This window comes from Manacus vitellinus, unplaced genomic scaffold (assembly GCF_001715985.3).
Source record: "Manacus vitellinus isolate BGI_N305 unplaced genomic scaffold, ASM171598v3 scaffold_35_pilon, whole genome shotgun sequence".
In the NCBI taxonomy this organism is placed as follows: Eukaryota; Metazoa; Chordata; class Aves; order Passeriformes; family Pipridae; genus Manacus; species Manacus vitellinus.
This window is the reverse complement of record NW_021940498.1, coordinates 2,240,787-2,257,086: the sequence shown is the minus strand read 5'-3', so window position 1 is coordinate 2,257,086 and position 16,300 is coordinate 2,240,787. Positions and strand designations below refer to the sequence as shown.

At 47.6% G+C, this 16,300-nt stretch overlaps 1 protein-coding gene across 1 annotated transcript in view; it reads left to right on the top strand.

The window, feature by feature from the left end:
• The first annotated feature begins 632 nt into the window (after positions 1-632).
• The window catches only part of ILDR2 (immunoglobulin like domain containing receptor 2), a 28,121-nt gene continuing 12,453 nt past the window's right edge, over positions 633-16,300 (top strand). Inside the window, exons 1-3 of the mRNA XM_029961505.1 lie at positions 633-961; positions 2,048-2,167; positions 12,622-12,678. Coding sequence (XP_029817365.1) covers positions 679-961; positions 2,048-2,167; positions 12,622-12,678 — 460 coding nt within the window. The 5' untranslated portion in view covers positions 633-678. The remainder of the gene's footprint in view (positions 962-2,047; positions 2,168-12,621; positions 12,679-16,300) is intronic.

The window sequence follows — 16,300 nt, the reverse complement described above, 5'->3', positions numbered from 1 at the left end:
CCACACCTCCCACATGGAGCAATTTCTCTCAGCGCTACTTGCCAACCCTGGGATGAGCTGTCTGATTTGGATCCACTCCTTCATGCATCTCTAGAGGTTGGCAGAGCAAGCAGCACTAACTGGGCACCAGTGCACAACAGGCTGGGCCAGGCGCTGTGTGTTGCTTGGCTTACAAAGAGGAAGTGTGATGCCACTGAAATTGGGAGGAGGGGGACTTATTCTGCAGTAGGGTTGTTATGAACTTGGGATCTGACCCCTTGGCTGACCTGCTGTAGAAGTGCAGCATGGCCATCCCTAAAATACCTCTTCCTTATCTTGTGAACCTGCCACAGAAGCTGTGAATCATCACACCACTGTGTTAGGGCCTGTGCAGCATGAGGGTGCTACATCTGAGCCTTCAGCCCCATCATGGTGTATTTTTATTTGTGGCTGTAGGCTAGGAAAAAAGCAAACTTACTTCTGCTGCCAACATCCGTCCTTACAGCATACATTGAGGAATATTGCACCCTAGCACCTGAAACAGAGGGACAGTTTTATGTGTGGGGGGAGAATGATGCTGTGATAAAATGCAGTAGGTCCCTCTTCAAGCAGTGCCAAGGCATATGATACTCATGTTTTTGTCTTTTAGCTGAGGTGGAAGGGTTGCAGGTCACTGTGCCTGAGAAGAAGAAGGTGGCCATGCTGTTTCAGCCTGCTCTGCTTCGCTGCCATTTCTCTACTTCTTCCACCCAACCAGCTGTGGTGCAGTGGAGGTACAAATCTTACTGCCAGGACCGGATGGGAGAAGCTTTGGGAATGGTGACCTCTGGGTTACAAACAATGAGCAAGAGGAACCTGGACTGGGATCCCTACCTGGACTGTGTGGACAGCAGAAGGACAGTCCGTGTCGTGGCCTCCAAACAGGGATCTGCCATCACTATAGGGGACTTCTATAAGGAAAGAGATGTCAGCATTGTCCACGGTAACTCTCCTACCCCAGTCATGCTTGGTGGGGGCTGGAATGGACCCTTAGCAATTTGGGATACTGGAGTCTGACAGTAATTGTCTGGTTAACTCCCTTAGAAGGGGCTGTGGGATGGGGTTGTATGTCAGACATTCAGGATTCAGCCAGCCAACCAACCCTAGACCCAAACATAATTTCCTTTGGCACTTCCTTTTATTTGTCTCCATGTAGGTCTCCAACCCAGATACAGAATTCTTTTTTTTCCTTTCAGTGAAGTGGAATGTTTTCATTCCTGGCTTCTGCATATTGCTCTGTATATAGATTTTCCTTAACAAAGGAAATCTAGATTTCCAGCAAGAGAGATATGAATTCAGCCTCTGCCAGCTAGGTTTTTCTTCCTTACAAATCCCACTGATTTTTTTCCCAGTTCCAAAATCCTCAAATTATCCCATGCCTTATGTTTGCTCAGCCCTGGACTTTAGCTATAATGAATCTAAAGCCACACAGCCTTGGGCAGTGAGAAGAGATTTCTGTGGGGTGAAGTCCTGTTGGGTGGAGAAGAGGGGTGTCAGGGTCCTGATACATTTTTTTCTGGAAGGCTGTGTGAGAAACCTTGTCCCTCCAAAGTAAAAGGTTTCTGCTTGGCTCAAGACACCTCCTCGCCAGAAGTGGAGACTCCTTGGAGTGGAGAGTGTGTGATCAGCCTCAGCAAGGAGGAGTGTTTTCCTTTGTCTCCCTGTAACCTCTGGCAGATGACTGAGGTGCTGTAGGGGAGACAATGCCTAAGCCCTTCTTTAATGATGTAAATATTTTGGGTCCCCAGGCCATGGAGGAGGATAGAAAATGACATTAGTTACCCCTTCTTGCTCTTGGCACTTGCAGAGTTGCCTCTGCAGCATTATCTGTCTTCCCACCTGCAGCTCCAAGTCCCGAGCCTGTTGTTTTTTTTCCTGAATACTGTGATGTTCAGGATGAGATTAACCCCTCTTTTTAGTAAGGAAATGAAGTGGATTTGGGACACAGAGGTGGACACAGTGCATTCAACGCTTCATTCTTCCTTTAGGTGTTGGAGGGGAAGCTTGACTTTTCTTTTTTGCCTTCCAGATGCAGACCTGCAGATTGGGAAGTTGATGTGGGGAGACAGTGGGCTCTACTACTGCCTTATTATCACGCCAGATGACGTGGAGGGCAAGAATGAAGAATCAGTGGAGCTGCTTGTGCTGGGTGAGCCCTCTTGTCAGATTGCTTTTTCGGCAGATACCTGATGCACCTTTCCTTCTGCCCTCTCCCTCTCTCCACATATCTGTGCACCATATTACTATAGGGTGTAGGAGCTGTGTAAAACAGCACCTTCACCATTGCCTTGCACCTTGTGCAGTCATTCACACCTTGGCAAAGTGGGTGGCAAATGCTACCAAACCAGAATAGGAGTGTTTACACCCACACCGCTCACATATTACACAGGCGTCAGTGACTGCAGAGAGTGCAGGGCTGTGGAAAGTCAGAACCCTTGTTTTTAAGGTGCAAAACAATAAACTTGCGGCAAAATGAACACTTGAGACAGAGTCTTTTAAAAATAGACACCCAGAAGACAGCAAATCTTACGATTTTTGCTGTCTTTTTAACATTCCCTTCGTCCCGCTCTTCTGACCTGTGAGGATGTCAAGAAGTACTGTGTTAGGTGTGTCAGTCTGGGAGGTTGTTTTGTCTGCCTAATGCTACTTGTCCAGTTAGAGGTGCAGTTTCATAGTCACCCCAGTCAGGTCTGAGCTGGTGCTGCCACTGAAAGGAGCTGTACCCTCTGTGTGATCTGCATGCTTGGCTTAAGCTCCCCTGAGCAGTGTGGTGAGCAGTTTCTTCCCTATTTGCAGGGTTAGCTTTCAGTGATGGCTTCCATGATCCAGCTCACTGTAAAGGTCAGAAAAGCACCCATCCCAGCCAGAGGAGAAAAGCAGGGTGGAATGGGCCTTTCAGGGACATTCATTGATGTGCCTTGAGCCAGCTGTAGTAGTTGAACTCTAGATGCCTCAGATGAGTTTTTCCCAACTCCCCTTAAGACCTGCTGATAGCAACATTTGTGTAGTTCTTGGGTGTACAGGTTCTGTACATCCTAGGAAGGAAATGTTAAAAAGCTTGGGCCAATAGTGTCTAGGTGATATATGGAAGCATGATAGAATAAGTCTGTCAAGTACCCTTGCCCTTCTGCCTAAGGCCAGAGTTTAATCAACATTTGTATTTGGAGCTGTAGTTATCATCACAAAGTAAACCAGGTTGAATGGGTGAGGCACTGTAACAGTACCACCACCTCTCCTCAGCCCTTCATAGGATGGTCAAGCAATGGACAATTGGAGTGGAAGGTCAGAAGGTGGAAGGTCAGCCTGGTCCCTCCAGAAAAGTGTCATTTGCCTGTCCAAACCCACGGTGTGACTGTGTATCATATACCGGTTAATAAGAGGCCCAGGACTGACCTGTGTGGGCTCAGGTGACATTATATCTGCCAGATGGCAATGGTAGCTGTTACATACCCTCTCCAGAGGACCTGTCTGGGGCTGTGTGGTGATGAGCTGCTGAATTTTTGTCCTTTCTCCACCTTCCTGTTCAGGATTTGGTGTCTTCCTCTTGTGTCTACAACTGTGCTCAGACACCAGTGATGAAACAGTGCCATGGTAACAGGAAGAATCTGGTTTTTGGTGTGTACAGAAGATTATGTGGGGAGAAAACATAGAAATCCCCTCCTCTGGAGCTGGCTTGGTGTCCCTGTTCCCAGTTTGTTGTGGTTATGTTGGGAGGAAACACGTAGCTTTGTGTTACCCTCGGCCACATCTGCTTTTCTGTTCAGCTTGTGGGTCTGACCTTGCGCTGTGTGCAGCACTCGTGCCAAGTTTGGCAGCAGCATGAAGCAGACTTGTTGTGGGCATACTTTGTTCTGCCTCATGCTGTTAGGCGCAGCTTGTGAATATTTCTTTTCCTGGGTAGCGTGTACGGAGGCAACATTCCAGCTTTTGGTGCAATTCCAGGGTTACTTCCCTCCCTGCCTCTCTCCCCCTTCCCACCTTGTCCTTTTCCTTCTGCCTTTGCCGTTACTTTTCCTTCTTTTTCCTTTATCTCTCCCCTTCGATGGCTAAATGATAAAGCAGCCAGCGGTGAAAATACCATTTCTTAATACTCTGGCATCTTGTGGGGCATTTTTCATTCCATGCCACTGCTTGGAGGGAGACACTGGGTACAGATGTAGATTGGAGCGATTCCACAGTCCTAGGAAACGTGTGGTAAAAGGGTTTTGTTTGCTGTTTTTCTGGTTTCTGCTCTTTGGGTGGAACCCAGATTCCCTGTTAGGTTGGAGCAGTGGAGGGATGGTGTGTGAGAGACACTATGATTCCCACAGCACATTGCTGCTTGTTACCTGCTGAGACTGGGCTTTCAGATATAATTTACATTGCTTATTTTGGGGTTGCTGCATGATTTAAGCTTAAATTAGAATTTTGACTAGGGCGTTGTCACGTTATCATTTGGGGTGATAGGAAAACCAGAACGTTTGAGTTAGAGAGAGATACTGGTGGACAGGGCAGTTTTACAGCATGTAGGAACCATGAAAGGTGTGAGAGGCAAAAATGGTAGATACCTAATAGCACTAATAAATTAATGGAAGTTTGTTTAGCCAAAAGTGGAGGGTCCTGCTTTTATACAGTGAATCACACCTTTAAAAATTGGTCAAAAGCTGCTTTATCACAAATTGGAGCAAAATCCAAAACCTGAGCAGGTTACAGCATTTCTTTTTTCTTAGGGAAGCAATCACTGAGACTACCAGTGAACTCTTAAACCAGTCTGAGCCATGATGGGTTTGCATGTTGGGTTTTGTCTCCTGGATGTGTCGTGTTGGCACACAGAGCTGCTGGTCAGCTCTGGGTAGCATCAGAGAATCCCTTGTGCTGCCTTCATTTCAGGCCTATTTCAGAAGAGCATAAAAGCATTTATTTCTATCCATTTGTGCTCAGCAAAGCTGATAGGATTTGTAAAGCATACCTGATGTTAAGCATGTGCTTATTATGTGCTTTGCTGAGAAGACCAGTGTCTTTTTGCTTAGTCAGGGTCTTTACTCTCTGATGGAATCAGTACAGGTGAGGGAAGAGGGAGAGTAACCTCTGTGCCTCAGAAACACAAGAGGAGATTGACTGGTAGTGAACTTCCTGTAGAGTAAGGGAAGAATTTAAATAAAAAGTACTATTACACACTTATTATATATAAAATACATATTTTAGACCTTATTGCTCTCTAAAACTACCTGAAAGGAGGTTGTAGGAAGGTGGGGGTCAGTCTCTTCTCTCAGGCAACAAGTGGCAGGACAAGAGGACGTGGCCTCAAACTGTGCTGGGGGGTTCAGGTTGGACATCAGAAGGAACTTCTTCACAGAAAGGGTTGTTAAATATTAGAATGGGCTGCCCAGGGAGGTGGTGAAGTCACCATCCCTGAAGGTGTTGAAGTAAAGACTGGACATGGCACTCAGTGCCATGGTCTGGTTGACCTCGTGGTGTTCGGTCACAGGTTGGACTTAACGGTCTCAAGAGTTCTTTTCGAACCTAAATGATTCTGTGATTCTCTGATATATGTGTATTTTGATGGTGTTTGGAATCTCCAGATGGGGTGTAGTGTGCTGGAAGCTGTATGAGCTCTGCTTCTGCTGCAGCAGGAGTGGACAGAGCTTAGCAATTCCACAGCAGGAGCCAAGTGATGCTCTCTGCACTCATGTGCTTTACTAGAAATGCAGAACCTTTGCTGACATTACAGCTGGGCTAGTGAATCCATTTGCAACTTTGTATGTTTTTATTTTTTAGAACTAATGCGATTGAATCTAAAAGGCTGAATGCAACAGTTTAAAAAGTGCGTTTCTGTCATAGTAGCTATCAGCTAGTGTCCTGCTTCTTGAAACACAGTGCTATTAATCATGTTGTTATTCGTAGCCTCTGTGTACTGCTTTTTATATGAGAATGTCAGTGGGCTTCAGTAAAGTAATTCATTGCAGCCTTTCTGAAGGAACTGCACATGTACCAGTGCAGTGGGTGCAGGGTGCCTGCCTGCAGTACCCTTCACACTGGAAGTACAGGGCAGTGTCAGGGGATACCCCATTCTTCATGTGACCTTCTCACATCAGGAGGCTGTCCAGCTTAGTTGCATGGGATTGTGTATAACCCAGTAAGCCTTCCCAAGAGCCAGAATTTACTAACCAGGTGCAGGGTCCTGTGGGAGCTCCTTGCCAGGCTGGTGCAGCTGTAGAGCAGTGGCTGTAGGTACAGCTCAGCTCAGCTGGGTACCCTGAGATGTGTAGGTCTGTGCAGGCTCAGCAGTGTTTGCATTCTGAGAGTTTACGTAGCTTAGACATGCTTCATGAAACAGTGGCTTCATTTCCAAGGACCTGTCAAGTTCTTGGAAGAGGCAGGAAAGGGCTCCACTGATCCCAGTTGTTGGTTTGATACTTTGGGTAGTGATCCCTATGCTTTGCTAGACAGCCATTGGCTGTGCTCTTTTCCCCTTCGTTTGGGCAGCAAATACTATATAAACTATATATTAGTGAAATGCTACTTTATAATTAATCACAGAATCATTAAGGTTGGAAAAAAACATCAAGTCCAACCTTTGACCAATCACCACCTTGTCAACCAAACTACATCAGCAAGTGCCACATACAGTCATTTCTTGAACACCTGCAGGGATGTTGACTCCACAACTTCCCTGGGTGGCCTATTCTAATGCCTGACCATCCTTTCAGTGAATAAATTCTTCCTGATGTCCAACCTGAACCTCCTTTGGTGCAGTTTGAGGCCGTTGCCTCTTGTCCTGTCACTAGTTGCCTGCGAGAAGAGGCTTCCTGTCTACAGCCTCCTTTCAGGTAGTTGCAGAGAGTGGTAAGGTCACCTCTGAGCCTCCTTTTCTCCAGGCTGAACAGCCCCAGCTCCCTCAGCTACTCCTCCTAACACTTGTGCTCCAGACCCTTCCCCAGCTCTGTTGCCCCTCTCTGGACTCGCTCCAGCACCTCAATGTCTTCCTTGTAGTGAGGGGCCCAGAAGTGGACACTCTCTGGGCTGGACCATCCAGCCAGTTCTTAACTCAGCAGATAGTGCCCCTGTCCAAGCTGTGGGCTGCCAGCTTCTCTGGGAGAATGCTGTGGGAGACAGTATCAAAGGCTTTGCTGAAGTCCAGGTAGGGTACAGCCTTACCCTCATCCTCCCAAGTGGGTCACCTGGTCGTAGAAGGTGATAAGGTTGGTCAGACAGGACCTGCTGGGTTTTTGTAAATCCGTGCTGGCCAGATCTGATCCTCTGGTTGTCCTGTAACCACCATGTCCACCCACCAAGGTCAGGCTGACAGTTTATCAGTTTTTTCATCAGTTCCCCCGATAAACCTTTTAGAACCTTTAGCTTCTCCCATTGTTGTCCTTTAAACAACAACAATTAACACTTGAGGTTTTTGTTAGTTTCCGAAGAGGGCACTTAACAAGGGTAAACTGCCAACTTCGGTAGTTTGTATTACCAGCCAATATCTATACAGGCTAACCCCAAAATTTATCAAAGTCTTAACACCTATAGGTAGGAAAGAATGTAGATACATACATACACAGCAAATTGTGCTGTAATTAATGTACTAATAGAGACATGTGTTGGCTTTCAGAGAGGACAAATCTCTACTGGGACACGTGTGTACGATGTGCAATGCTAATAAGGCAGTTCTTACTCAGCAAAGTGACTCAAAAGCTGGTATAAATATAGCCAGGTTTGGAGTCTCTTCTGTGCCAGGAGGGACTGTATTATAGAAGTCGACATGATTTTGGAGATTGAAAAGTTCTTGGCAAAACTCTCCCTTACAAGACGTTGGTTTTAGGATTTTGCTCTGATTTGCTGAAAAACTGCCAGTAGCATCTGAGCCAGTGCTCGGTCACAGGAGCTGGCAGAGATATCGGTGCTGTTGGCCACGTGCTGGGGATGAGAGGGCCAGATCTCAGCCGGGGAGATGCCTGTAAGGAACTTCAACGGAGAGGGCTTTGTCGACCTTGAGCTGCACTTTGTGGGTGGTGCCAGCAGGCGAAGGAAGTGATTGGCACAGGAGCCTTCCACTTAAAAATCCAGGAAAGTTGCTGATGCCAGGAAGGCCTGCTCGTGCCCTCCTACCCCCAGAGTGCTCATCCTGTCCTCATTGGGCACTGCCCCAGACCACTGTGCTGCCGTCTTTGTGATCTGGTTCCAGGACCCCTAGCCCAGCCTACTCCTAGTTAGTTATTTCACACCGTTTAGAAGTGCTACTTGTTGCCAAGGTTTTTTACCCCTCTTTTCCTCCTTATTTGTCAGCGACAGCCGCACGCTGCTCACAAAGGAGACTGGTGTGATTAAAAGACCTCTGTTACTAAGGTAGCCATGGCAACAGCCTCCTTGGAGGTCTTTGTTGCCTGCTAAAACTTTGATCTCCAAAAGGGGCTGCTGCTGTTTCTCCCTCCAATTCAAGAGAAGGATGGGAAGAAAGGATAAAGTTTACTCCAAGCAGAGGGAGCACAGAGGAACTCATTGCAGAGCCATGCTCTCCCAATAAATCTCACAGCAGCCTCCTTGGAAAAATGTCTGATTTACAAGGGCCACACTTCCTATCTTATGCTTTCCAGCCTCCCCTCAGGGCAGTGTCCCATGCCAGGGGCCTCTTGCTGTGGCATGGCTTGGCACATTTTTCCACCACTGAGAAGGAAATAGTTCTCTCTGTAGCTGCTGCATCCCGTGGTTCCACTGCAGCAGGTAGGGCTACAGAAGCAGCCTTCAAAGAGGAAAACAGCTCAAAAGTTATCCCCACAGTTACCCAATATTTATCACATTTATGCAATTGACAGCATTTACCACGTTCCCATATTTACCCAATTGCCGTGTTCCTGACTGCACCTGTGCCTACTTTATTCATGCCATCATTTCTTTTCAGCTGCACCACTTACCCTAATAATTTTTGTGTCTCTTCTCTGCAGACTCTCTGCTAATTGTCTGCTTGACTCCAGGTCTTCCCTGATCTGCTGCTATTTGCTCTCCCGCTCTGTCGCCTGCCTGCCTCCTGTGTATTAACTCCTGTCCTCGCTCGCCTCCGCTGTGTCTCTGCACCTCCTGGAGCCGCTCTGCGTCATCCCCTCAGCTTTTCCTCTCCCATTCCTCCTCCTGTGCTCTACTGCTGTGCTCTGCACAGAGCAGACGGGGGGCTCATGGGCTCCCTGGCACTTCAAGGCTGGCTGGGGCCTGGGGCGCATGAGGTGCCTGGTGAGAGGCCACTTCGGGCAGGTAAAGCCCCACAGCAGCGTGGTGGGAATAGAGATGGCACGTGTCCCAGATCCTTTCTGGAATGAGGACAAGCTCCTAGCTCTGACACAGTCACCTGGGACAACCCTGGTAAACGGGGCCGTTTTCTATTCACTCTTTTCTGCCAGGAGTGTCGAGGTGGTGGGAGCTTGCACAGAGGACATGTAGCTCTTGGGGGTGGGAGCACAGAGCTGTGACTCAGCAGCGGTGCCCAGCCACGTCTTGGAGTGCCTGCAGCCTTTACTCAGCTGGGCAGAGCTGCTGTGCAGACGTGGTGTGGCCAGGTGGTCTCTTGGCAGGACGTTCTACTAAATTGTTTCCTCCCCACCGATTGCTATCTAGCCCCAGCCTCCACCTTAAAGTTTCCTAAAAAAAAAAAAAATGAGAGAAGTGAGGTGAGCTTAACACCCATGGAAGGAGCATCCTTGGCACGGAGAGCTGGATGGGTGCTGTGACCATGTCCTGGCTGGTTTTACAGCTATGGGTCCAAAAGGAGACCCTGCTCCCTGTGTTTTGGGCACTGTGCAACCCACTGGGGTGCTGTCCCAGGATCCCCTCTGCTGGCCACTGCCTGGCTCTGGGGTGTGCCCATGTGTAGGCCAGGTTTGCACAGGCTAGGAGGCAAAAGCCACTGGCAGCCCTTGCCCCCTGGCGCTGCCCTGTCCCTGTGCCTGCTGGCAGCCGGGGTGGGGGTTTTGCTCCACTTGTTGCTGGCTGCAGCAGCAGCAGCAGAGTGAGGAAAGCTGCCTTCAGTGAGGGACAATGGCAGGAGCCTCCCGTTGCTGAGGCAACCACGGGTGGCCTCAGCCTGTTGGCTTCCCTGAACGAATAGTGTGGGGAAGGTTTATCAGAGAATTAGTTCAGCCCAGGGTGGGGAGGGGTCGGGGCTGTGGAAGGCTGCTGGGGGCACGCAGTCCAGAGGCAGCATTGTGCTCACTGGCTGTCAGCTGGGGTAGTCGAGGCAGCAGAGCTCAGGCTGAGCTGTGGTGGTGCTTGCTGCTGCCTCAGGTCCTCCCAGGCTTTGTGCATCCCTGCTGGTGGCTCTGGGGCCCCCAGGGCTGTGTGAGCCCTGCTGCCAGGGCAGGGATCCAAATTCCCCAGGCAATGCTCTGATGAACCAAGTTGGGCTGCACGAGCAGGGAAATACTTGGCTGCTTGTAGGTAGCACAGAGGAACCACTTTGGTTGTCTTTGTAATGACTTAGCAAGTTCTCAGGCACTGTTTTTTTGAGGGATGCTTCTGCCCCTTGGTCGTGTAGTTCCTCTTGGGGATCAGAAGGTACCATAAGACCCAGCACTAGCAGGGTTCAAGGCTCTTCAGGTAGGTTCAAAGTAAAGCAGGCACCTATTTGGTGACGGCCATTTGAGATGGAGTTTTTGCTCCTTATAGGTGTCACTCCTTTACCTTTGTTAACACGGATTCAAGCCCTAAATTAGCTGTATACCTCCAGCTGTTTATCCATTGACATCTACTCTCAAACTGGGGCTGCATGTGAGCTTGTGCAGAGATGATAACACATGGGAGGCAAACTACATGCTCATGTCTGCCCATACGTTCTGCATGCATGTGGTTCATGCGTGTGCTCTTCACATACACACACACACAGAGGCCTGTGAAAGAACTGCTTGGGGTTTTTTTTGTGAAAATAAGGAATATATTTAATGTGCATGTGGAACATACTGTAAATCTAGGACGCTGTCATACAAGGCATGCATTTGGTGCACGTGTCTGGATCCCACCTGTGGCACCCAAGATTTAAGCCACACATATGTTGTATACGTGTCCATATGTTTTGTGAGCAGAAGGCATACAGGAGCACGTTCCCACAACACACTAGTCATGAGTGGTTTGGACACTTGATCCCTGCAGAAAATGGACTGCAAAGAACATCATGAAACCCTTTGTAAATGTAGATGAAAACGTTGCAGTGGACTGATGGCGAGAGCCCTCCCTCAAAGTGGTAAATGGGGAACAAATGTGTGGAACATCACCATACTGTCTTTTGCTAAGAGTTCAGGACCACCTCATCATGATGGGCCTTACTGTGAGTACTAGTCAGCTTTGATGAGTTGCAACTGGCTGCAAAGCACTGCCTGCACTCAAGAGTATGTTCATTATGGCTTCAGTAGGCTTCCTTGTGGATTTTTGATCTCTACAGAGCCTCTGCTGAAGCACTGAGAAAAAAAACGGACAGTGGGAATTTGACTGTAATGTGCTTCAAGGACAGACTAGAGGCCAAGGAACTTGGGATCCAGTTCATCAATCATTGTGTCTGAGTGCTGCTTAGTGCAGGACCTGCAGGGCCTGTGGGGAGGTTAAAGGTAGCTTTCTACCACTTTTGCATTGGCTTACCCTTAGCTGCGCCTGTTATGTTACACCCACAGTGTGTGTCCCTCCTCAGAGTGCGGCTCTCCTGCCTTGTGCATGTCTTTAAAAATCCCAGCATGATCCTGGTGCCCTGTAGAAGAGTTCACAGCACAGCTGCACGGCTGTTCTGCCCATGCAGGTGTGTGTAAATTATAGCTGAACACTGGGCAGGATGTTTGCTGTGCGTTGGAAATATCCCAGACATTCAGTGCCAAAACAAATAGGCACCAGGCTGCCTTTGGGCTTGGATTTTGTTTGTTTGTATTTGGCTTCAAATTTTGAAGTTGACTTTGTGGAGTTTTTTCCCCCTTTTGCAGAATGACTCCACACAAATTTCCACACAAATCCTCCCCTGGCTGGTTTGCTTCGCTTGGGAGCTGGGCTTTATGACACAGTCTCACCAAGTTCCTCGTGCATCTCCAAATAATTAGCACATAGGCACAGTCATGCTTCAAGCCTCCTTTCGTGGAGCTGTCTGTGCACTTGCAGAGCCCCACATGGAGAGCACCACCCACGGGTTTTGGATGCATGTGTCTGATTTATCAATGGCCTTGGGCTAAAGATGTTTCACATCCACAGAAACTACATCAGTGCATTTCAAAAGTAAACAAAGTCCTTCTGTTTGAGGACTGCTGTGTATTTCCAGGAGCTTTTTGCATGCATAGAGCATATCCCAGAAAGATGTTACCATGTAACCATGCTAAAGGGACTCCTTTTTCTTGTCATTTTGTGCCTAGATTGGAGAAGCTCTGTTCCAGATTCTTTCCCCCCAGCTCTGCTGATAAAGATAAAATGCAAGGACACAGAAATGGCAGAAGTGCAGAGGCAGACACCAGGCATCGAGCAGGATGGCATCTCTGGTTGATAGGAATTCACATAACACGAGAGTGCAAGTGGGCTGATGAGGAAGGGAACTGGAGGCTAAGGCAGGGGCTGGGGAGTGTGTTTTTCTTGCAGTAACCTCTCTCCTTGTTCTCCTCCTTCTGTCTTTTCTAGGCAGGACAGGGCTGCTTGCTGATCTCTTGCCCAGTTTTGCTGTGGAGATTATGCCAGGTATTCAGTCATTTCACCCTTCAATACCCATTCCTCTGTCACCTTGTCTGTTTATCCTCCTGCAACATCTCTATGTGTGTACGTTTCACTCATGTGTGGGGATAAAGAGAGAAAAGCCTGTCACTCAGTGGGAAAGTGTGTTGGGTTCAGATCTGAGAGAGCTGATGCTGGGCCGTGCTGGGAGCCAGTACAGAGATGGTTGATGTCGTGCCAGGATCAGTGTGAGAGCAGAAATGCCAGTGCTGTTTTGGGGACGTTTTGTGTCAGGCTCTCTGCCCTCCCCCAGCACAAAGCTAACGCTGCTCCAGCCCACGAGACCTCGACAGCCCCGTGCAGCTCTACCCCTCAGCTGCTCCTGTGCAGTGACCTCAGCTCCCCAGACCCTGGCTTGTGGCACTGCTACAGCCATTGCCACAGTTGGTGGCACAGGAGGTGCTAGAAATAGAACACTGGCTAGCAGCCCATCAGTGGCACAGCCTCCCTTGTGCTGCATGGCCAGGGCACCATCTTGGTAACACCAGGTGGTTGGAGCAGACGTGAGAGCTCCGTGCCCGTGATGGATCCCTTGTTAGCCAAACTAGCAAGGGCCACCAGTTCTGGCACTGCTTGCAGAGGAAACAGAGACTGTGCAACAGATTGTCCTTGAAAGGGAAAAGCTGTGAGAACATTTAGCCCTTGAGTCATCTGATCATTCCCTGATGGTGCCCAAGGAGCATTTCTTTCACACGTTTGGGCAAAAATGCGACTTCACAGAAATGTGTGAAGCTATTTTCGAGTCTGTCCCAGAGATGCAAACGGAGAGAAGGCAGACACTCACCCACCTCCAGTGTAACCCAAACCTCCCTAGAATTTCTGCATAGCAGAAGAGGGATTGGTCTTTTCAGCATAGACAGCAGTTGATTCTCTATTGCCTAACACTTTTTCCGCCATTATTTACAATTTTATTGAATGGGTATAAAATTCTTGTGTGTTAGCCAGGTAGTTTTCTGATACCCCTACTGCACGGGTAAACAAGAAAGTGTAAGATGCAGGAGCAAAACACTTTTCAGCTGTTAGCATTGCCTGTTACCTGAACAAACAAAAACAGATACTTCTGCAAGCACAAACCAGTAGTTTCCAGACAGCAAGGACACACAGCACTTCAGCTTGGTAGTCATTTGAGTCCCAGCGTTGCACAGTTGTGTCAGGAACTGGTTGAACCCCAGTTTCGTGCATACAGGAGGAGCCAGCAGGCTCTTCTGCTGTTTTCTTAACGTCATCAGAGAAGCAAAAGGTCTGACTTCCTGTGGAGTAAAATTGCTCCTGACTCCTAGGTCCCAGTGGTTGTGGCACTGATTTCAAACATCCACTTCTGGTGCTGAGTATCTGGCACCGTGCAAGGTACACACTAACCCAACGCCCTTTTGTACTCTCAGGATGTCTTCAGGCAGACCACAGATACTCTTGCAATGGACTTAATGTGTCTGTTTTTTTCTTCTACTGGGCTTTTATCCTTTATGGAGTGGTTGTGAACTGTTCACTAACAGCTCTGGAGATCTGACATCTGAGCTCCATTGTGTAGCTGTGGCTGGCCACTTGTGTCACACCACCTTCTGTTTCGCCACCTTCTCTGTGTCCATGATGGTTGTAGAGGACAAGATGAGAACACGACAAAAGGAAAAAACACTGAGCTGTTGCCCTGCTCAGATTGGCATAGGTTAGGAAGTACAGGACTGGAAAGCATAGTCTGGCTTGCTGTCTTGCTTGCCAGCCATGTAGTTTCATCCTTTCCATAAGCTTAGCCGGGTAGTCTGGGTTTGGCCTTTCCCATTGGATCGCTTTCTTTGATCTGCTTCTTTCAGCTTCTCTCTACATTCCTGATAGCCTGTTCATGCCCATTTATGTAAGACCTTTAACTATAATTCCTGCTTTTCCTCCTGCATTTGTCCTCCTAACATATTTATGGGCAGCAGCCACGTCTGCCCTCAGCCTTCTTTTAAATGGACTAACACAGGGAGCTCCAGCTCCCCTGCTGCAAGGCAGGCTCCCGAGTCCCTTCATCCCCTCAGATCCCTGCTTGGCATCAGCTCCAACTCGAATTCATCTTTTCTTCTACAAAGGTGACCAGATGAAGTTACCTGGAGGGGAGACCTTGTGTGATGGCATTAATACTTAGTGCTACTGGAAATTCCTCCCTTATTGGGCATAAGATTGTGTCTGCCATTTTTTGTGGCTGTATTGCATAACTGGTGGCAGTTATCTTGTGATGGAATAGTATACTGGATCATTTCTCTTGTTTTTCGATTGTTTTCAGCTAGTGAAGTCCTGATCAGAACAGAAGTTGTTCTTAATCTTTGAACCTCTGACCTTGAAAGTATTGCTGCGTACCTTGAAATTCAGGATATTGCTGCATTTCACATTTCTTATTGTAGGTCCCAGGACAACTGGCCCTTTCTGTAGCACATCCCAGTCTTCATTTTTATTGACAATGCATCCCTACTACTTCCTGTCAAGATATATTAACATCTTCTTATATTCTGTGTCAAGGTAAATAATGAAAATATTAAGAAAAATAGCTGCAAGAACCGGCACTTGAGGAACTGTGTCAGTAATCTTTCAGCTCCTGCTTTTCCATTCATGAATGCTTTTCTTCTGCCATTTCCTTACTCGTAGCAGAATTATTCTCGGCGTGTAGTAAGTTCACTGAAAAAAAAATAATTCCACGGAGACCAAAATTAACTGCAAAGTTAAATGAAATTCGTCTGTTTCAGCCAAAAAAGAAATAAAATATTCAAAAAAAATAGAAAACATTTCACTTCACACTTCTGAAATGAAGTGTTTTGATTTGTAGATGCCAGATCTTTGACTGACATTTTTTAAAGGAAATTTTAAATTCTAGATTTAAAATGGCATTAAAAAAAGAGGAATTCTTTGTAAAAGAGTTAAGGAAAACTCCAGCTAAGCAAAGAAACATACTTTTGTTCAAACACAATTCTGTGGATGGATCAAAAATGTCTCCTTCTTATTTTTGTGTTTTATTAAGAACTAGAAAAAATTCTGTTTTGATTGGTCCAAGTGGAACATTTCTCCTTGACTTGTCAGCCTAGGCGTGCAGGTGAGGGGTGCACTGTTTTTCCAGTGTGATTCTGTGTGCACATTGCAATCCTTGTATCAATACTTCTTCATCTTGGATAGTGATGTGCCAGGAGATCCCTTAGAGAGCTCTGGACATCTTTTGGAAATAGTGGTCTGCTGCTTTTTTTGTCTGGGGTGGGGATAAACCCTACCCCACTGCAAAGCAGCCCCACCACGTCTTTATCTGTTTCTTTTACCATTTCTCCAAGGTGGTTGAATAACACCTGGAGTCTTTCCCCACCGGTGATCTGGCTTCTGGATAGGTCTGTGTATCTCTCTGACATAAAACCAACTCTAGGCTTCCTGTATGTTTAGAATCTTGAAATTTCTCAGCCCAGATGTGTTCACTGATCATTCCCTTAGTCTGTGGAATTCCCACATGGAAGTAGGTGCAGCCCTGTGCTCGCAATCCCCTGCAAAGTGCAGAGTGTTCAGATGCAGAGCTGGGAGCTGCCCTGGCACAGGCTGGGTTCCTCTTCCAACCCCATCCTGGTTTTTGTGGACCAGC